Raw genomic sequence first — 22,452 nt, 5'->3', positions numbered from 1 at the left:
CTATGTCAGCTATGATGGATGCTATAGATGACCCACTTTGCACATGGGGTATTAATCTCTGCTAGATGTCAACATTTTCTTCTGTTTTTCCCTGTATCTGTGGACATTTTAGCCATTAGCCCACGCTGCTTCAATGCAAACATCCAAGCTGGTTTGCTGGAACACAGTGAATCCTCAACAACAACAAAAGCATCTTTTCATTCAATTAGTTACCAGATCCTTATTTTATATTACCCAAATGACATGATTTCCCTTCACAGTTAATAGATTAACAAATTACATTTCACATAATGAAAGTCTAACATTGGTATAAGAGAAAAAATGGTATCTTTTTCTCTAATATTTATTCACATTTTATTATTGCTGTGGCTCTCACATTTACAATACCAACAATGAATATGTGTATTCTTATGTTTTAATGTAACAGTTATAGTTCATAAAATCACAGACCAATTATATGAATATGGCATCGCCCCCATATTTATTTCCAATTAACTCAAAGAACTATAATATTCAGAAACTAATAGTGTTATCATAACTTTACTGAAGAAGTTATTGTATCTTATTTAAAATTCTTAAAATAGTGGCTTACACAAAAGAAGTACTTAGCAAATGTTCAGTTGAAATAAATTTTCTGTTAAAAGTGTTGCGATGCACGATACTGGATGCTTGGGGCTGGTGCACTGGGACGACCCAGAGGGATGGTATGGGGAGGGAGGAGGGTTCAGGATGGGGAACACATGTATACCTGTGGCAGATTCATTTTGATATATGGCAAAACCAATACAATATTGTAAAGTTAAATAAAATAAAATTTAAAAAAAGTGTATTTTATTTGTTTTATCTTGTCTTACAGCAATTTCCACCAGAGGGAGTGTATTATTCCTAAAAGTCACGTCCATAGCATAAATAATTCAAATTCCCCAATTTGATTATTGAGGGACAAGACAAAAACCCAATACTCCTTGGCAGAAATGTTTTCCTGTTACTATTGTAAATCTCTACTTCCCCTGCCATAAGTTCATCTGATGACAACTTATAAACAACTGTTTATCTTGTGGTTAAGTTTAACAGCTTGTAAAGCTTCTAAGTAATTTAAAACAAACAACTATTTCTAAGTAAATTTAAGTTATAAATCTCAAAGTATAAACAAATCTTTCAAATACAGTTTAGGATTGCTGATAAAACATTTAATCTAAAATATCCTGTAAAATTAAAAAAAAAAACAAAAAAACAAAATAGTACTGCAGCAACTGAAGTTGATAAAAATTCCAGTACTGGCCACTCATTGATCTGATGCAAAGTATGCACGTAGTTCAAACTATACAATCCTGATTAAGTCCATCCAAAGCCACACTTAGATACTCTACCTTCACTGAATCCTCAGGTAGGGCTGGTTTGAGGCTCAGTTTTACTGCTACTTGCCACTTTTCCTGAGTCTCTTTGTCTTGAGCGTATATCAGGAACTTTGAGTGTTCAGAGGAGAGGGGGAAGCTTCTCACGGCATACACCATGCCATCTTCATCCACCTTAAAATCTGCTGGCTCGCTGCTCTCATACTGTACTTTTCTTTTCCCATTGCAGTTGCTAAACTTCACTGTAAAAATAAATGAATAAAATTAATTATATTACAAAGGCAAAAACAATTATCCATCTAAATCTATATCCAGCTTCAGTTCAGTTCAGTCGCTCAGTCGTGTCCGACTCTTTGCGACCCCATGAATTGCAGCATGCCAGGCCTCCCTGTCCATCACCAACTCCCAGAGTTCACCCAAACTCATATCCTTCGAGTCCGTAATGCCATCCAGCCATCTCATCCTCTGTCGTCCCCTTCTCTTCCTGCCCCTAATCCCTCCCAGCATCAGAGTCTTTTCCAATGAGTCAACTCTTTGCATGAGGTGGCCAAAGTATTGGAGTTTCAGCTTTAGCATCAGTCTTTCCAAAGAACACCCAGGACTGATCTCCTTTAGAATGGACTGGTTGGATCTCCGTGCAGTCCAAGGGACTCTTAAGAGTCTTCTCCAACACCACAGTTCAAAAGCCTCAATTCTTCAGTGCTCAGCTTTCTTCACAGTCCAACTCTCACATCCATACATGACCACTGGGAAAACCATAGCCTTGACTAGATGGACCTTTATTGGCAAAGTAATGTCTCTGCTTTTGAATATGCTATCTAGGTTGGTCATAACTTTCCTTCCAAGAAGTACATGTCTTTTAATTTCATGGCTGCAGTCACCATCTGCAGTGATTTTGGAGCCCCCAAAAATAAAGTCTGACACTGTTTCCAATGTTTCCCCATCTATTTCCCATGAAGTGATGGGACCAGAGGCCATGATCTTTGTTTTCTGAATGTTGAGCTTTAAGCCAACTTTTTCACTCTCCTCTTTCACCTTCATCAAGAGGCTTTTTAGTTCCTCTTCACTTTCTGCCATAAGGGTGGTGTCATCTGCATATCTGAGGTTATTGATATTTCTCCCGGCAATCTTGATTCCAGCTTGTGCTTCTTCCAGCCCAGTGTTTCTCATGATGTACTCTGCATGTAAGTTAAATAAGCTTAGGGTAGAATAAAACTTAGTAACACGAAATGTTACTCATTGGAAAAGACCTTGATCCTGGGAAAGAATGAAGGCAGGAGGAGAAGCGGATGACAGAGGATGAGATGGTTGGATGGCCTCACCAACTCGATGGACATGAGTTTGAGCAAAGTCCAGGAGATGGTGAAGGATGAGGAAGCCTAGCGTGCTACAGTCCATGGCGTCACAAAGAGTGGGACACGACTGCGTGACTGAACTGAACATGAAATGCAAAAATTTTATTTTTACATTAGTCAAAGAATTGTTATCTTGAAATTTTTATACAACTTTTAAAGGTTACACTCAGTTTATAGTTATTATAAAATATTATTTACATTTCCCATGTTTCACGTGCCGTGTGTGCCAAATCGCTTCAGTCGTATCAGACTCTTTGCGATCCAGGGACTATATATAGCCCATGAGGCTCCTCTGTCCATGGGATTCTCCAGGCAAGAATACTGAGTGGGTTCGTATGCCCTCCCCTCCAGGGGATCTTCCTGACACAGGGATCGAACCCGTGTCTCCTGCCTTGCAGGCGGATTCTTTACTGGCTGAGCCACCAGCGAAGCAATATATCCCTTTAGCCTGTCTTACACCCAACAGTTTGTACCTACTACTTCTCCATCCCTAAATTTCCCCTCACTTCACTCCCCACTGGTAACCACTAGATTGTTCTCTTTATCTGTGAGTCTGCTTCTTTTTTTGTTATAGTCACTAGTTAATTTTAATTTTTGATTTCACATATAAGTGATATAATATAGTAGCTGTCTTTTCTAACTTATTTCACTCGGTGTAATCCCCTCCAAGTCCATCCACGTTGCTACAAGCGGCAAAACTTCACTCTAGGTATGGCTGAGTAGTATTCCATTTTATATATATGTCACATCACATCTTCTTTATCCATTCATCTGTTGATGGACACTTAGGTTGCATCCATATTTTGGCAACTGTAAATAATGCTGCAATGATCACCTGAGTGCATGTTTTCTTTTCAAAAGAGTCTTTCTTTCTTTTTTTTTTTTTTTTAAAGATTTATATCCAGGAGTGGAATTGCTGGATCATACGGTAGTTCCGTTTCAGGAATTTTCTTTCTAGAGAATGTCAGATGTTCTGAGTTATTCCCCAGCATCTTCTTGTTCCAAAGTCTTCCTCTTTCTTACACAAGCTCCTGGATTCTGGACCCTCAGGACCTGTTCCTTCCCAGGTCTCACCGATGCTGCCTTCCATTCCCTAACAAACTTCTACTGATCCTATACATCTCAGCTTCAGAGTCACTGAGGGCAGAAAAAATTACTGCTTTTCAGTCTTTGTGTAGCAACCTGAACTCTTAACACCATAGTTCTAAAGCCACGCCTGACACTCACAGTGCAAGTACTTCAGAGCAAATTTTCTTAGCTATCTTGTATACCCTGCATGTTTCCTGGCATGCAGCCTTAATATATAATTTTGGAATAAATTCTGAAAGGAATAAAGCAATAATATTCATCAATACTGAATGCCCACTATGCTCCAGAATGACAAAACCTCATGCTACTTAAAAGGTGATTAGTTGGCCACTTCTAGTTCTTGTGGTGTTTATCATAGCTTTATGAAGTACTAACAGTTCTGTAGGTTTTCAAACAAATGAAAATAAAGGTACATCTCAAAATAAACAACTGAAAATGTCTTAAGAATAGAAAAAAATGAAAAAAAAAGTCAATATCTTAATTAGCTCTATCTTACATGTAATGACTTAAAAGTTGAAAAAAATGAATGCTTTCTTAAAGGCAACATCAATCAGCTTATGTCTCATTGGAAACAAAACAAAGGTTAAACCACGTACTTATAAATGTAGAACTAGACCTATTCAAGCCAAAATAAAATTATAATAAAAATATTCTCCACAGAAGATGATTTTCTTTGAAATTCTTAATCATTCTTTTTGAAGAAAAATTCTATGGGAAGAACATAAAAGGATCAAAGGGAAAAAAAAAAACAATTTTTCACTTCTGTAAACATGTGAGGTTATGTTCTGACCACAATTACTCTGGATACATTTTGGAATTCAATTAATAGTCACACATTACAAAGTAAAATCATATATATTTTTTGCGTTTTCCAAGGACCTACGTTCATTTTTTGAACTCCTACTCACATGTGAATTAATTAAATTCTTTTGTTTTCATCAGCATAAATTCACCGAGATGCACACCAGACCACAAATAACATGCAAGCTTATTACCCTAAAAGTAACCATAAAATCCTTGATAATAGTCATAAAATACTTTACTGAATATATTATTTTCCCACATAATCCACATATACCATCCTTTATCTTTCAAACATTGCAAAATGAAAAGTTGTATCTCACACTAGATTATGATAAGTCAAAATATTTGTCTTTGAAGTAGAAATATCCCAGAAGATAACTTAATTACCCCCATCTTACATGCTGTGAGATTTAAAAATGAAACATGGGAATCTTTTCTATAGAACAATGCCATCTACTGCTTGTCTTTTATTAAGACAACAAAATGAAAAGTCAAATTGTTTGGGGGAGCCCTGCTGAGAAATCAAAATGAAAGACTTTTAGCATCTTCTTGTATAAAAAGTCCCTTTTATATCACAAAAGGTATTCACCATACTTAAAAACATACAATGTGGATGAGAAATGTTAAACACTTTTCTGCACTTTCTTGTTGACTTTTACAGTCTGGTATTGCTTGTCTATTCACACCTGGATTGTTGCATCTGCCTGCGTGGGTGGTCTTTCTCCTGCTCCAGGTCTCTGCGTGTCCACTTCTAGACTAAACATCTGCAGTGATTTTCTCCTCTCTGCCTGCAATATTATATGTCAACTCTTTGACCTAGTATACAATGCTCTCTTAATTCTTAGTCACTTGGTCTTTTTGGTTTTATCTATTGGGTTGGTCGAAAAGTTGAACAGGTTTTTTCCTGTTTTTCCATCTTACGGAAAAACCCAACCGAACTTTTTCACTAATGCAATACATCATCTTCTACAATTTATTCTGCCCAGTCAGACAGATTTCTCAGCCTGTTTCCACATTGCTATGGCCCACATTCTACGCATGGGTGCTCAGTCACTTCAGCAGTGTCTGATCTTTGTGATCCTATGGACTGTACCCCGCCAGGCTCCTCTGTCTGTCCATGGGATTCTCCAGGCAAGAATACTGGAGTGGGTAGCCATGTCCTCCTCCAGGGGATCATCCCAACCCAGGGACAGAAACTGCATCTCTTGCATTTCCTGCATTGCAGGCGGGTTCTTTACCCACTGAACCACCTGGGAAGCCCCTACACTCATATTTATCACCTTTTCTGGGCCTGGACCACTCCTCTTCCCCTTCTCCTAGCCTCTCCCCCTTCTCCTAGCCACAGCTTCAGAGTCAGGGGAAGGGGCCTCTTGGATGTCCTTAGGAAAATGGCAGCCTGTGCCCTCATTTGGGAAGGCTCTGAATTAAAAAAAAAAAAAAAATGTGTTCCTATGTTTCCTGTCCATAGAAATACATATTAGCACTTTGTTTATTATAATAATAATTATAATAAGTAATGTCTACTTATTAATGGTTTCATGTGACTAGATCTTGTCTCTGTAAGTGGACCATAAACTCTTTGTGGCTTCCTGACAGTGAGTCTGAGTTCTTTTGTTTCTTTGACACTTAACAGTGATAGGACAGAATAAATATTCATTAAATACTACAGACCAATTATATAGATTAATATCTAAATTTAAAAAAAAAACTAGAAAGCAGGAAGCGACTTAGCAGCAGCAGCAGCAGCAGCAGCCTATTATAGCAATACTCAACAACAACAACAAAACCCAGGGACTTGCAGTAATTTGACTTTGTTTAGGTGGTTGGGTTATGAAAGAAAATGAATTAATACTTGTTGAATGCTAGGCACTTAAAAAGACACTTAAGGTTAGGTTATCTACTTTAACCTAAAGAATAACCACCCAAAGTGAGAATTGTTTTCTCTGTTCTACGGACAGGGCAGAAAATTCAGAAATCCATCTACACTCCATGCTGCTTGACTCCTTGTGTTTGCTTGCCCTACAAAAACACGAAAGGATCTAACTCAACTCATACGTCTTAAACCTTTAATAAACAATAAAAGTAAATAAATGATAAAGAGGCTTGATAGATGCTTGGGAAGAGAATAGTGCCACGTTTAAATCTTTGAAAGTATCAAAGTAACTAGCATATTAAAAAGGAGTTCTTCGATTGGAGTACAGCCTAAGGGTCCCACAGAGGGGAGGAACTGAGCCCCTTAGGGACTCATGAGTGTGTGTTACAGATGAAAAAAATTCACACTAACTGTTACTGTCAAGGACTTTGGCTCATCTGCTACTCAGCTACCTATTTGAGTTCAGGTGTCAAAAAGATACAAGCCAGCAAAGGTGGAGGTCTTTGAAAAAATGTGCCTTTTCCTACCAAGGGTCACTGCAGATCCTATGAACGAGAAGTGTGTGACCCCAGACAGCCTGGCTCTGAGAAATCACTTTGGAGGAAACCGCATAAAGGTGGTCACTTAAAATCTTATAGCTTTTCTGGCACCCTTGTCCCCATTGCTTTAATAGTTCTGTCATCAAACTTTTCTGAGATTTTTAAACAAATGCTAATTTTCATTGCTCTGATATTAAAATAAGCAACATTTTGAGCATCGCTCAGTTTTAAAGGACTGTGATGTATTATGTGTTGTATTAACTGTAAATGTGTTGTATTGATATTAATTCTTTTTGTACATTCAACGAGTGAAATCAATACCTTAACTGAAAATAAGTCCATTGCCAACTGAAAAAGTTTTCCTTAGTGAGATATTGGTCCTGACTTCATCCTGTGGTTGTGATTATTTAATGCACAGACAGCACCTCGTTCACATGCTTAATCAGTAATTACCAGGTTTTACTGCTTTCAAAGTCACGCAAATTAAAAAGCTTGCTAATTTCAATGGTATTACGGACTACGTTGCTTTCCCTTAAATTCACAAGCTGAAATTCTAATTCCTAATACCTCAGAATATAAGTATTGGGGTGGCCAAATATTCGTTTGGGTTGTAACATCTTACAGAAAAACCCAAACAAAATTTTGGCCAACCCAATGTATTTGGGGGTCACAAAGAATCGGACACGACTGAGCGACTGAACTTAATGTATTTGGAGATATGGTTTTCAAAGAGGTAATTAAGGTAAATGAGCTCATATGAGTAGACCCTCATCCAGTATTACTGACATCTTATAAGAAAAGGAAATTTGGACATAGCTGCACATATACACAGAGGAAAGGTCATTGTATGGACACAGGGAAAGATGGCCATCTGCAAGACAAGGAGAAAGATCTCGAGAAAATCCAAACCTGTTGGCACCTTGATCTCAGACTTCCAGTCTCCAAAACTGTGAGATAAATTTCTGTCGTTTAAACCACCCACTCTGTAGTCCAACAAGTGGGTAACACATGAATTCCATTTATTAACAATGGGTCAATGTTTATTGAATGTTGTCTTGCTCACTTTTGACTTAGCTGCACCATGAATATTTTCTCAAATTTGACAAGATTCACTTCTGCCCTAGCACCAAATGCTGAGCCTTACTTACATGAAAATTTTTATAGAAACATAGACATTAACAGAAAAATAACAAGTGGAAAACCATTATGCTATAGAACCTTAGTCACAGCACCAATATATATTTATAATTTATATATTTATTTACTATTTATAGACTTTCAACAGGTTTTCAGAAGGACTACGACAGAATATGTTTACCAAAAAAGTTGGGTAAAAATAAAAAGGAGAATAGACAGAAGCCACGTGAAAGGGAGAAAGAGATATCCAAGGGACATGGTAAAATTAGTAAGATTAGATTTAAAATTTAACTTTGAAAATGAGGAAAGCAAACATCACAGTCATATGACTTGTGGGGAGAAATACATGGTTCACTGAAACGAAGCTGCTTCTGTTATTCTCACATTTTCCTAATGGATGTTAGGCAAAGAATTCTCAGTAACTTAATATTTTCAACTTTCATTTTCCAAAACAGGAAGCAGTTTGATCATTTTTAATATATAGATTTTAAATAAAAGGTGATGATATGTTTATTTTAAAATAAAATACATCCTTAGCAGTGAAACCATTCTCTATGTTACTGTTATGGCAGATACATGACATTATGCATTTGTCAAAAGCCATAGCCTAAGCCACAACTAAGGGTGAATCCTAAAGTAAATTAAGGACTTTATAGTAATGTATCATTATTGGTTGCAGCAAATGTGCTACATTAATGCAAGATGTTAGTAATAGGGAAAATTTTCAAGGGGGGGGATATGAACTCTGTATTTTGCACTCAATTTTTCTGTAAACTTAGAACTTTTCTAAACAATAGTATATTAATAATTTTAAAAATATTTCCCTAAGGGGATGGTCTAACCAGCTGTATTATCAGATATTTGAAAGGAGTAGATAGTTGTGAATATCCTCAGTCTCTGCCAAGCATGAGTGCCAGTGAATTACTCCAACATGATGTTAGCAGGAACCAGATAATATAACTTAATCAATAATTTTACATAAACATCCTATGTATGGAGATACTGAATTGGTGTTTCACGAAAGCCATAATATTTTATTACATGTAATAAAGATGAAATTCTGTTATTTTAAAAAAATGAACTCAATTTAAAATATTTTTTCTGACAATCTTCTTTACATTAGAATATTAATTTTTCTTGAGTGCTCAAATAACTTAAAGTAGAAACTCCAGAATTTCAAAACATAGGATAAAAGAAAATGAGCTGCTTTAGACAACTGAAAAAACAAGCTTGATCCACTGAATAATTCAAATTTAAAACAACTCTGTTGCTGCTAAGTCACTTCAGTCGTGTCCGACTCTGTGCGACCCCATAGATGGCAGCCCACCAGGCTCCCCCGTCCCTGGGATTCTCCAGGCAAGAACACTGGAGTGGGTTGCCACTTCCTTCTCCAGTGCATGAAAGTGAAAAGTGAAAGTGAAGTCACTCAGTCGTGTCCGACCCTCAGTGACCCCATGGACCGAAGCTTTCCAGGCTCCTCCATCCATAGGATTTTCCAGGCAAGAGTACTGGAGTGGGGTGCCATTGCCTTCTCCGAAAACAACTCTACACACAATTAAATGTTTGTGCCTAAAAACATCATAGTATTAAATAAGAAATGTATTATTAGAGCCACTGCATAGTTTCCATATGTAATATGTAGTTAATGTGTTCTAGACTACATAGAACTTTGTTAACATGATTAATACAAAATTAAACACCAGTGAAATAATTATTTTAAAGTAATTTTGACTCTTAAAACTATACCTCAAATTAATGTTAACCATAAAAACATAATATCCTTATAAAATATTAATAGGAAACCACAGATCTTCTATATTAAATGTATTAGCAGTTTAATAGCACACATTAACCATAGGAATGAAAATGTGAACATATACACATATGGTTTAGAATTCTTGCCTAAGTAAAGCATCAACCATATTTAGAAACAATTATGAGAGAATACTGTAAAAGAATTTTGTGCCTAAATACCCCTTTGACTTTTATTGTATTTTTTTTGCCACATTAACGGCTATTTCTGAAGGCAAACTGGGAAAACAGAAAGAGTTTCAGTGTTGACAGATGTTCCCCTTCCATGTGCACAGGGCAATATTTATTAAGGAACTAGATCTTTATTAATGAAGAAGTTATAGGGAGAAAGGTAGGGAAGAATTATCTTAACACTAAGGATTTCATGGTTTTTTTCTTATAGATCCCAATGAAGAATGGTTATCAACTGCAGGTTTGCTCATAAATCGGCTTAGATATTCTTTGCTTACTCTAGACTCTTTCTGAGTTTCAATTTCAGCAACAATTATTCCTAGAGCCATTTAGAATCCACCAATCCTTTTCACACACGCACAGTGGGATACACTAGAGATAGTCTGGAAATGTCCACATGGACTTTGGTAGAAAAAGTCAGTACACTTTCTCTTTCTTTTTTAAGATATATGTATATATATTTTTTGATGTGGATCATTTTAAAAGTCTTTATTGAATTTGTTACAGTATTACTTCGGTTTTATGCTTTGGTTTTTTGGCTGCAAGGCATGTGGGATCCTAGCTCCCCAACCACTGAGTAAACCCATACTCTGCATTGGAAGGTGCTTTACTGCTGGACCACCTGGAAAGTCCCACATTTTTTTCATAGCATCTAATTATAATAAGATGAAGAAGGCAATGGCACCCCACTCCAGTACTCTTGCCTGGAAAATCCGACAGAGGAGCCTGGTAGGCTGCAGTCCATGGGGTCGCTAGAAGTCGGACATGATTGAGCAACTTCACTTTCACTTTTCACTTTCATGCATTGGAGAAGGAAATGGCAACCCACTCCAGTGTTCTTGCCTGGAGAATCCCAGGGACGGCGGAGCCTGGTGGGCTGCCGTCTGTGGGGTCACACAGAGTAGGACACGACTGAAGCGATTTAGCAGCAGCAGCAATTATAATAAGAAAAATGAAATACGAAACATACTATAAAATGTTAGGAAACATACTATAAAATACACATAGAACTTCTATACAAAACTGAAAAAAAAATTTTAATAAGAAATTTCAGCTTATTTGCATGAAATGCCTTTTTATAACGTTTTAAGACTGAGAAATCAAATGCTTGATAATTTCCATTAAGGAAAACTATTCACAGAAGTTAGTGGTAGCAAATGGGTAGCATAGAGTACATTAGTTTTTCTCCAATTGATAGAAAAATCTTTTTTGTCATGAACCATGAAGAATACATTGATTAAATTTCCTGGTCCTTCTTTAATTGACAAACACAATGTTGAAATTCCTTGTGGAAATGCAAAAGTTTTTCATATTCTTTATCATAAGTATTTTAAAATAATGATAAAATTCAACTTCATGCATAGATAAGTATTGCTCTAACAGTCAATAATTTTCCTTAGGATTTAAAATGTAATACCAACTAAATATCACAAATATATAATTTTTTCCTTTTTCCAAAGCTGAACTTTGCTTCAAATCCATAAACTCTGTGAGTATGTGTAATATTTACACAGCCTTTGTGATTTTCAATTAAGTTCATTCAGGTGCTCCAAAATGTCAGTTAAATGAGCTATTTTCTTCAAGCAAATTATTCTCCTTCAACAAATATGGAGTGAACAACACTTCAAACACACTCACAATCCATTTTTCTATTAGCCAATAAACTCTTGCCAAAAAAAACAAAGCGTCCTTTGGACAGCTTGTGCACTTTGGTATAGATCAGCAAATATGGTTTTCTAATCCCTGATCTTTGCGTAAAGCTGTTGTCATTTATTTTCATAATATCAATTTATGTGGAGTTAAGATTTATGAGCAAACTTCTATATACGAGAGCTTCTACGTGAGTAAAACTAATACTGATCATGGGACTCTCGGATTAAACTCCTGATGTTTATGTCTTCATGTAATTTACAGCCCACCTTAGGGCCAGAGCATCAGCCTTATGCAACATTTGCCTAAAATTTTCCTTTACAGTGTTCCTTTATCTCCTCAAATATTTGATTTATAAAAGTTTGTTTTGCTTTTTGTTTCCAAAATAAATAATGCTCTTCAAGGATTCTAATGACTGCTATGAACCAACATATTTCAGCGTTAGCATTAGTCGCTCAGTTGTGTCCAACTGTTTGAGACCCCATGGACTATAGCCCACTAGGTCCCTCTGTCCATGGAATTCTCCAGGCGAGAATACTGGAGTGGATAGCCATTCCCTTCTCCAGGGGATCTTCCCAACCTAGGGATCAAACCTGGGTCTCCTGCATTACAGGTAGATAGATTATTTACCATCTAAGCCACCAGGGAGGCCCAAAGTTCATTAACAACTATGAACCAACATACTTATTAATTCCTTCAAGTCACCAACATGCAATGATAATTTGGGGTCTAACCATCTTTTTGACGAGTGCGGCCACTATGAAGTGTGACATGCCATCACCACCTCTCCTGAGTGTATTATTCAAAAATGGCTCCTTTTCTGTTTCTTCCACTTCCCTGGTTTCCGGTGTAGCACTGATGATGCATAGACAGACTGATGACATGAATTCTCCCTTTGTGTGAGGCATTCTGGCTTAAAGCACTATGTGTAAAATCTTATAAATGGCTTTTAGAGCTTGATGCTAGCTTGCTGTACTTAATCTCATAAAGGAATTTCTTTACTTTCTGCTTAAGAGAATCCAAAATTTCTCCTGCTCAAATTAGGTGTTTCGGGGTATAGTGCCCTCAAAGTGAGTCCTGCATGTAGCTTCACTTGATCATTTTTGCATGAAATTAAACCTTTAGACCAAATGTGAAAATAATTATAAGGACACATGGATTTCAATTTGAAGGAAAACATTTGAGGGGTTTCTGATGACTGAAGTCTTTTCATTTTGCACTAGGCTGGGACAGTAAGCATAATTGAAAATGAAATCTAAACACAACAGAAACTACAGGCAGGTACAGCTTCAGAAAATCTATCTGTAAATAATACATAAAAATTAACTTTAAGTAACATTGTCTAATAATATTACATATGTTATAATATAATAATATTGTATAATTAATATAATACAACTGGAGAAAGAAATGGCAACCCACTCCAGTATTCTTGCCTGGAAAATCCCCTGGACGGAGGAGCTTGGTTGGCTACTGTCCATGGAGTTGCAAAGAGTCGGACACAACTGAGTGACTTCACTATCACTATCAGTAATATAATACAAATGAGTATTACAAACATTACACCTAGAAAATATATATTTCAGGTCTTCTGCATTTTTGAAACATTTAAAGATAAAGCATATGAAAAGCTAGGAAAATTAAATATAACATTATCTACATGATAACACTGAATATTATTTTTCATCTAATTTAATAATTAACAGGCTTTAAAATGCTCAAAATATAATCACTATTTATAGTTCTGAATAATCAAAAAGTATTTTGAAAACAATTAATTTTTGCAACTTACAGTCCCCTTTAGTAATTTAGTAAATTTTATGTCCAGAAATACCAATTTATTTCTAAGGAATCTGTTTTTTAAAACCTATGCAAATTTAACATAATAGAGACATTTTTATTTTTTTAAAAAGCACACAAAATTAACTATTGATTTTGACTGAGAAAGATTTTCTGTTAATTTCAAAATCCAATAGGAATAAACAACAACACAAAAAACCAAAAGGAGGGAAAAATAAGGTGAGAAGAGGAAATAACCGAGAAAACTAAAAAAATTAATAATTCTCTGGTATACGATAAATGATTAAAATTTATACATATCTTTTCTTTTAGAATGAATATTTTTTAAGATTTTTTTTTTAATGTGGACCCCTTGGACTGCAAGGAGATCCAACCAGTCCATTCTGAAGGAGATCAGCCCTGGGATTTCTTTGGAAGGAATGATGCTAAAGCTAAAACTCCAGTACTTTGGCCACCTCATGCGAAGAGTTGACTCATTGGAAAAGACTCTGATGCTGGGAGGGATTGGGGGCAGGAGGAGAAGGGGAAAACAGAGGATGAGATGGCTGGATGGCATCACTGACTCGATGGACGTGAGTCTGGGTGAACTCCGGGAGTTGGTGATGGACAGGGAGGCCTGGCGTGCTGCGATTCATGGGGTCGCAAAGAGTCGGACACGACTGAGCGACTGATCTGATATGATCTGATCTTTAAAGTCTTTAATGAATTTGTTACACTACTGTTTCTGCTTTCTGTTTTGATTTTTTTTGGCCAGGAGGCATGTAGGATTTAAGCTGCCTGGCCAGGGATCGAACCTGTACCCCTTGCACTGGAAGGTGACATCTTAACCACTGTACCACGAGGGAAGTCCTCTCTTTTAGAATTAAACAGAGAAAAGTAAGAGCAAAACTTGCAAGCAAATTAAATAGAAAGAATAATAAAAGTAACATCTGCATAAAATTTTCACTTAGGATAAAGACACTGATATAAAAACAGTGATCAGATAACAGAGGGGATTCAGTAAGAAAAAAGATTCTGGTGTTCACTCCAGTTGCAGGTGAGTACTTGATCACTGAAAAGATCTGGGGAGATGCTATGCAGAGACTTGAGTCTATACAAGTCTTACCAAAGTGGAAAAATAATAAAAATTTTCAGTAAGTTTTTACAAAAAAAGAAAAAAAAATAACAGAGCATTCCAATGTGATTTTCACTGTTATGAGTTAGTTTCTTGAACTATTCCCAGATGGTTCAGTGGTAAAGAATCTGCCTGCCAGTGTAAGAGATGCAGGAGACTTGGGTTTGATCCCTAGGTCAGGAAGATTTCTTGCAGTAGGAAACGGCAACCCAATCCAATAGTCTTGCCTGGGAAGTCCCATGGGCTGAGAGCCGAGTGGGCTACAGTCCATGGGGCTGCAAAGAGTTGCTCAGTAACTGACTGAGCAACTGACAGCATGCAAACACATCATAAAAATACCTTCACATTTTTAATACAATAAAAAAAGTTCAACCATGAGTATCTACAGCACATCTGTATTTCATTCTTGACAGCTGGTTGGGAAATACTGATCTATTCTGCCATACTGCTATAATATAAAGGTTTAGGTTGGCATTGTGAATGATGACCAATATTTCCAGTTTTTCTCCTCTTTCTAAACATTCAGAAAGATAACACTTCTCATCCCCTTCACCCTTGGCATGACCACATGGCTTACTTTGGTCAGTAAAATCTGTAGATTAAAGTGACACACATGACTTCCCAGCAGCAGTATTTAAAAACTGATACCCTCTATACCCACATAAAAGTATAATTCAAAAGATACATGAACTGCTATGCTTCAGTTCAGTTCAGTCGCCCAGTCGTGTCTGACTCTTTGCGACCCCATGAACTGCAGCACGCCAGGCCTCCCTGTCTATCACCAACTCCCGGAGTTTACCCAAACTCATGCCCATTGAATCCGTGATGCCATCCAACCATCTCATCCTCTGTCGTCCCCTTCTCCTCCCACCTTCAATCTTTCCCAGCATCAGGGTCTTTTCCAATGAGTCAACTCTTTGCATTAGGTGGCCAAAGTATTGGAGTTTCAGCTTCAACATCAGTCCTTCCAATGAACACCCAGGACTGATCTCCTTTAGAATGGACTGGTTGGATCTCCCTGCAGTCCAAGGGACTCTCAAGAGTCTTCTCCAACACCAAAATTCAAAAGCATCAATCTTTGGTGCTCAGCTTTCTTTATAGTCCAACTCTCACATCCATGCATGACTACTGGAAAAACCATAGCCTTGTCTAGACGGACCTTATATGCTGTCTAGGTTGGTCATAACTTTCCTTCCAAGGAATAAGCAATAGCAGCACAATTCACAATAGCCAAGACATGAAAGTAACATAGATGTCCATCACAGATGAGTGGATAAAGATGTGGTACAGAGAGACAATGGAATATTACTCAGCCATAAAAAAGAATGAAACAACTTCATCTGCAGCAACATGAATACAACTAGAGATTATCATACTAAGTAAATTAAGTCAGAAAGAGAAAGACAAATACCATATGACATCACTTATATGTACAATCTAATATATGACAGAAATGAACCTATCTACAAAGTAGAAACAGACTCTCAGACACAGAGAACAGACTTGTGGCTGTCAAGGGGTAAGGAGACTGCAGAGGGATAAGCTAGAAGGTAGGGGCTGGTAGTTGCATCCTATTACATATAGAATGGATGGACAACAAAGTCCTACTGTATAACACGGGAACTATATTCAACATCCTGGGATAAACTATGGTGTTAAAGAATATAAAGAAAAATACATATATATGTATAACTTGGTCACTTTGCTTTACAGCAGAAATTAAAAAAAAAAAAAAAAAAAAGCAAAGGCTCTCTTTCCCTGCAGTGGTGATTATGAAAGAATATGTTGAATGCAGATGATAACGGGATTGAACCCCTGGGGATGCATGAGCCCATCTGTGGAGAAGTGCCCTGGAGTCCCCTGCTACCACAGTGGACTTCTTTGCAGGAAGAAGAAACTGACATTTTCTTGTGTTAGGCACAGAAGACTGGGGGTAATTGTTACTGCAGCACATTCTAACCTGTCCTGCATGATAATGAATCAACTTGAGTGAACTCAGAGCCTCTCATTGCAGTAGAACTAAGTTGAAATGTCTGTGAAATGAAATAAATCAAAATAAAAGCTATTTTAGGTCAAATTAACACAATTAAAGTATTTCTTATTCCAGATTTCCCCAGCAAAAGAAAGAGGTTTTATTATAATGTTCTCCAAAGTATTATAAAATCTAGAGAAGCTGTTATTTTGTTTCCTTTCCAGGGTAAGTCATGTAATATTTAACTAACATCTGTATACAAGTTGTCACAAATAAAAAATAAAGAACTATGATACGCTTCTTGGATATGAAATTGAAAAAAAATCGAAACAAGCAGTGGGGATGATATGACATTCAAAATATGAAATTTAGATTTTCAGTTGTCCAATAATGTCCATGCATACAATTTCATATATTAAACTTTTGGAAAAGCAGTAAGATTATTACATTCTGCCTTATATGCATTCTAATAACTCAAAAATTTTAAGCTGTTCTTCACTTCATTGATATTCTTCCTCCAGGCATCTCTGTGCCATGAAATTCAATGAAAATCCTTTCTTTTGACAGAATCCAGCTAAAAATATATAAAATGATCAATGTTCAGGCAGAATTACTCTCCCTCTCTTTTTTTTCCCCCAGAATGTGCCCATTAACAAATTACATTGAAATATCACTACCTCTAATTAAATTACTCTGACAGAACACAGGTCGTGTAGAAGCTTCTTTTCCCAAATGTATGATTATTAGTCTCCGAAATTTGATGCAATTTAGTTAGCTTCATATTTCAGGCTACTCATGTCAACAAAGAAGGAATCCTAATTCCTAAGTTTAATGACAGGTTTTTGTTATTTTTAAAAGAAAACAGAGTTCTCCTAATAAACTTTACTGAAAAAAGCAGTTCTTGCCACCTGGAGTTTTCAAGTGCACCACTAGAAAGGAAAAAACAAAACTAAGTTTCGACAATGTGGCCTCAAAATGGGCCACGGAGGCCAAAATGGAAAAAAGGTCCCCAGAAAGCCCAACTTACTAAGCCATGGGCACACCAAGTAACAAAATGAAAACTGAAGAAAAGAAAAGAGGCACACAGAACATAATGTTCATTAAGCAACTCAGCTCTCCTGTTATGACATGATATTACATTAATGGGAATTAAAGTCCATGGAACTATTAAACTATTAAATCCTTAAGTATTTGCTGATAGTAAAGCTACAAAACAAACAGGGTAATATTTTTATCCTAAACACTTAAATTAAAAATATATTTATTCCTTTACACACTTTTAGGAGGAAAAGATACCTGTCATATGTTAACAAATGACAATGTATTTAAAATAGTTCTTGGAAATCTTCCATAATATATAACTCATAACCTAAAAGCCAAATTCCTAATTATTAATGCTAAGTGAAAGTGAAAGTGAAGTCGCTCAGTCATGTCCGACTCTTTGCGACCCCATGGACTGTAGCCTATCAGGCTCCTCAGTTCATGGAATTTTCCAGGCAAGAGTACTGGAGTGGGTTGCCGTTTCCTTCTCCACGGGGTCTTCCCAACCCAGGGATCGAACCCAGGTCTCCCGCATTGCTGGCAGACACTTTACCGTCTGAGCCACCATGGAAGTCCTATCCCCCCAAAAGATATACTGGGTCACCAGCTCCTGGAAAGAACTCTGTGAAGAGCAAAGATGGACTATCTACAGAAAGCAAACTATAAAAATCTTAACAAAAGCAACACCAAAACCCACAACATCACATGCTTTATTTCTAAAGGCTGTCTATGTTTTTTTGAACATGAACAAATTGACGTGTATGTATTGTCTTCAATATACGGCAGATTCCATAAAAATGTCATCAGCGTTACCATGTCTTTCACAGAGCCAATGAAGTTGTTCAAAGTAATTACATAAAATCCCTAAGCTGCCAATGGAAGTTAAGTAGTAAAAGCAATGAAGAAATTCTAATATAAATTCAGTCAATGGGTTATTAGTTGGTAAACATCACCATATAACCTGGGGAAAATATGGCCTCCATCTTTTTATTGTCTCAGTAGACCAGTTTTCAACTTTCTGAAGAATTATTGTATAAACTTAAAAAGCGGCTCTAGTAGCATGAAAGCATCCTTCCAACAACATAAACAGATAGTTCTAATTCAACTTACTCTGATCTACCACAGATAGTCACAAGAAAACCAAGGGCAAGTAATCTGTAACACATAATTTTAAAAGTGGGCTATGATTTTAACGAATCATTATAACAATAGTAAAGGGCTATTTCTAGATTATTTGGTTTTACACAAATGCATAAATACCTGAAAATCCTGTTTTACATGTCAATTACTCATTTATATTTATAAATTACATTTTATGCTTACTTTTTTTTATAATGGCTAGAACTGCAGTCATTTCAAACTGCTGTCATTGGTTTAAAAGAACCAAACAAAAAAAAAACAAAAAGCAGAAAAAATCCTCTTCAGAAGTATTTCCCTTCCCTCTATCATAGTCGGAAATGAACATCTACCTCTGTCAACACACAACATCAGCAATCTAAAGAGCTGGGGAGAAATCTGCTGCTTCACCTGGCAATGGTAAGCCTTAGCCTCATTAATGGGTTGACATTTCCTCTTGGAGAAATGATTACACTTCTATTTCACCATTCTCATTAATTACATCAAAGTGCATGGGCTGAATGATCACACACTGCAATACTATGGCCATCTCATGGATGTGCCACACTGTGATTTATTTGAAACAATTTTAGGTGCAAGAGTTTTCTGCCTGGGGTCATTATCCTTAACCCCACTTTTCTAAATGACACGAAGACATTTAGTCCAGCTCTTATGTATCCTTATAAAGGGTCGGGATACCTTTAAATTTTACAGAGATAAAGGTTTTGTGTATTTGATTTACCTCATAAATACACAGGCAGGTATTAAAGGATTTTCATTACATTAACCAAGATGATATCTAGGCAAGTATCCAGTGTACACACTATTTATTCCCAACTTAACTAATTCCCAGTCTGCATGTGTTAGCTACAATAAATTGAGTTAGGTTAAAACCATATCCTTATCTTGTCCTGATAGTATATACAATAAGCAGACTAGTCAGAATCATCTTTTAGGCTTTTTGCCTAAAAGCCCCCGAAGTACTCAGGTTTTGGCCTAATACACTATTAGCCCTATTTTAAAAACAGTAACTTAGGCATCTGACTTCCAGAGTCATTAAAATGAATTAAAACAACAGATGTAAGTAATTGAGACAAAGACAGAAAAACATATACCTAAACAAGAATGATGAAAAATCTATTAAATGTGAATTTTTCATCTAAGAAAAAATCCAATTTTTTAAAGAAGAGAGATATAAAAACCAAGAACAAAGAGAAGCCCAAGGTATGAAGGAGACTCTTAGATAGCACGGCATAGCACAGCCAGGTCATGTTTTTGGGGGACCACCTTGCTTCAAATAGGCTGCAAGGATAATAAAGTATAAAGAGTTTTTAAAAAGAGAGAAACGGGACTCCTCTGGTGGTCCAGTGATTAAGAATCCACCTGCCAATGTCAGGGAACATGGGTTCAATCCCTGGTCCGGGAAGATTCTACATGCCGAGGAGCAACTAAGTCTGTACAACCACAACTACCGAAGCTCGTATGCCCAGAACCAGTGCTTTGCGACGAGGGAAGCCACTGCAACTGGAGAAAGCCTACACACAGCAACAAGTACTCAGCACAGCCAAAATAAATTAGACTCAAAAACAAGATAAACATCTCTGTGGGCCAGAAATTACCTTAATGTAATCTGCCATCTGGACAGGAAGCTGTCAGGGACAATCCGAAGTTCAAATTCTGTTCAAAGTCAGAGGAAGTAGACACAGCATCCAGGTTGCCACTTGACACCATGGAATAAGCTGAGACTGGACTCAGGGTAAGTTTGTGCAAGAGCAAAGTGAGAGGTGAAAACAAAAATTCCACAATCTCAATTCATCACATCAAAAAAAATCTAACATGAAGTATAGCCAAGAAAATCTACAATCAGAACTTAACACACTCCAAATGAATTTAATTACAAGGAACAGTCCTCTGATTCACTCTATCCCACTGGCCACTCTGTCTCCAATTCTATAAGATGCATTGAGGTTCTGACCAAGATCTTTACTTCTCTCCATTCTTACCTTAAGGTAATTTCAACCATCTCCAAGGTTTTAAAAAGCACCTACACAAAGATGAATGTTGAAAAAGTACACATAAACCTTAACTGTTCTCTGGAGATCTAAACTCCTATATCCAATTGCCTACGTGACACCTCCATTTGGACATCCAATGGGCAACTCAAACTGAACAGATGCCAAAGCCAACTCTTGATGTACAGCTGCCCCACAGCCCCAATCAAGGACAAATGCCATGATGAACAGTTTCACCCTCCACCCAAACGCTCTGACTACAAGTCTAGGCGTTGAGCTTGACCCTTGTCTTAGTCCAAAAGGAAACTATCTGAAAGTTTTGTCAGCTCTACTTTCAAAATAAATCTCCAATATGACCATTTCTTATCACACCCATGGCAAACACCTTATCACCAGCCATTATCCGGGTTGAATTATAGCCAGAGCCTCTAACTCATCCGTCACTTCCACTCTTTGTGACACCCAGAGAAGCCTTTCAAAAACATAAATTCGACCATGCTCAAAGACTTCCTATCACACGTAGAAAGAAACCCTTAACAAAGCCCTTGGCTCTGCAACCTCTTCCTCCTGGAGGTCCTTGGGTGTCCACAGTCACGTAGGTTGTCTGGTGACTCCTCCAACCATTCACACAGAATCCTGCCTCAGACCCTTTTACATGTATTTGAAATATTACGCAATGCAACAGAGAGAGGAGGAGAGAGAAAGACAGGAAGCAAGAAAACTTGGACAACCAGGCAGGCAGGAGATTGAGTCAACTATCCAGGTAAAAGACCATTAGGTTAAATTTAGTCTTTTAAGCCTTAATGGTTAACGTTACCTTTCTTTTTTTTTAACTATGTCACTGATTTCAATGGATGATTAGAATTGACTTTTTCCAATCAAAGAAGATAATGAATAAAAGGAATGTGAGACCATCTTTTTATTTATTAGCTGGGTTCACTAGGGACAAGTGATTAGAGTCATAGAATGCATAGGGAAGGGGTACAGCATGTCACGTATCTTAATAAGAGCTAAGCAAACAGAGAGACAGCAAACAAAAGTGTCTTGAAGCTTGCAGCCTTGTCCTCAGTCTAGGGAGTAAAACCTGCAGCCAGGGCTAGGATGCCACAGACAACCCAGAGTGTGGGCTCTGCTGCATGATGTGACTTCTCACACGCCAGTGGTGTGAAAAGCTGCAGGAGGAATGGACAAATCCCACCCAGCTCCTCAACATTAGGGAATAAGGCAAACACCAACAGTTTCGTGCTGGGCTAGTATTCGTTCATGTATGCATGAAGTCTCCTCAAATTGGGGGACCACTAAGAATGAGCGTAAAGAAACCTGGTTTCAACATCTAATAACCAACTATAACCTGCTTCAATGAGAAGGTGGATAGGATGACTTTGTTTAAAAATATTTTTTAATTGATACATAGTTGATTTACGATGTTGCTTTAATTTTTGATATACAGCAAAGTGAGTCAGTTATACATACAAACATAAGTTCTTTTTTATATTCTTTGCATGACTCTTCATATGAAGAAACAAAAGACAAAGGTGGGGACCGTACCCTCTTCCTTAGGGCCAGCAGTACTAGTTAATGGTATCACATGAACTTGTCTTGTGTGTGTGTG

The 22,452-nt window shown here is 37.1% G+C and overlaps 1 protein-coding gene across 1 annotated transcript in view; it reads right to left on the bottom strand.

The window, feature by feature from the left end:
- The window catches only part of CDH2 (cadherin 2), a 248,906-nt gene that overhangs the window by 67,781 nt on the left and 158,673 nt on the right, over positions 1–22,452 (bottom strand). Inside the window, exon 3 of the mRNA XM_027526255.1 lies at positions 1,371–1,597. Within this exon, the coding sequence (XP_027382056.1) occupies positions 1,371–1,597 (227 nt within the window). The remainder of the gene's footprint in view (positions 1–1,370; positions 1,598–22,452) is intronic.

The sequence above is a fragment of the Bos indicus x Bos taurus genome, chromosome 24, assembly GCF_003369695.1.
Source record: "Bos indicus x Bos taurus breed Angus x Brahman F1 hybrid chromosome 24, Bos_hybrid_MaternalHap_v2.0, whole genome shotgun sequence".
NCBI lineage: Eukaryota > Metazoa > Chordata > Mammalia > Artiodactyla > Bovidae > Bos > Bos indicus x Bos taurus.
Note: the sequence above shows the minus strand (reverse complement) of the source record. Positions and strands in the feature narration are given on the sequence as shown.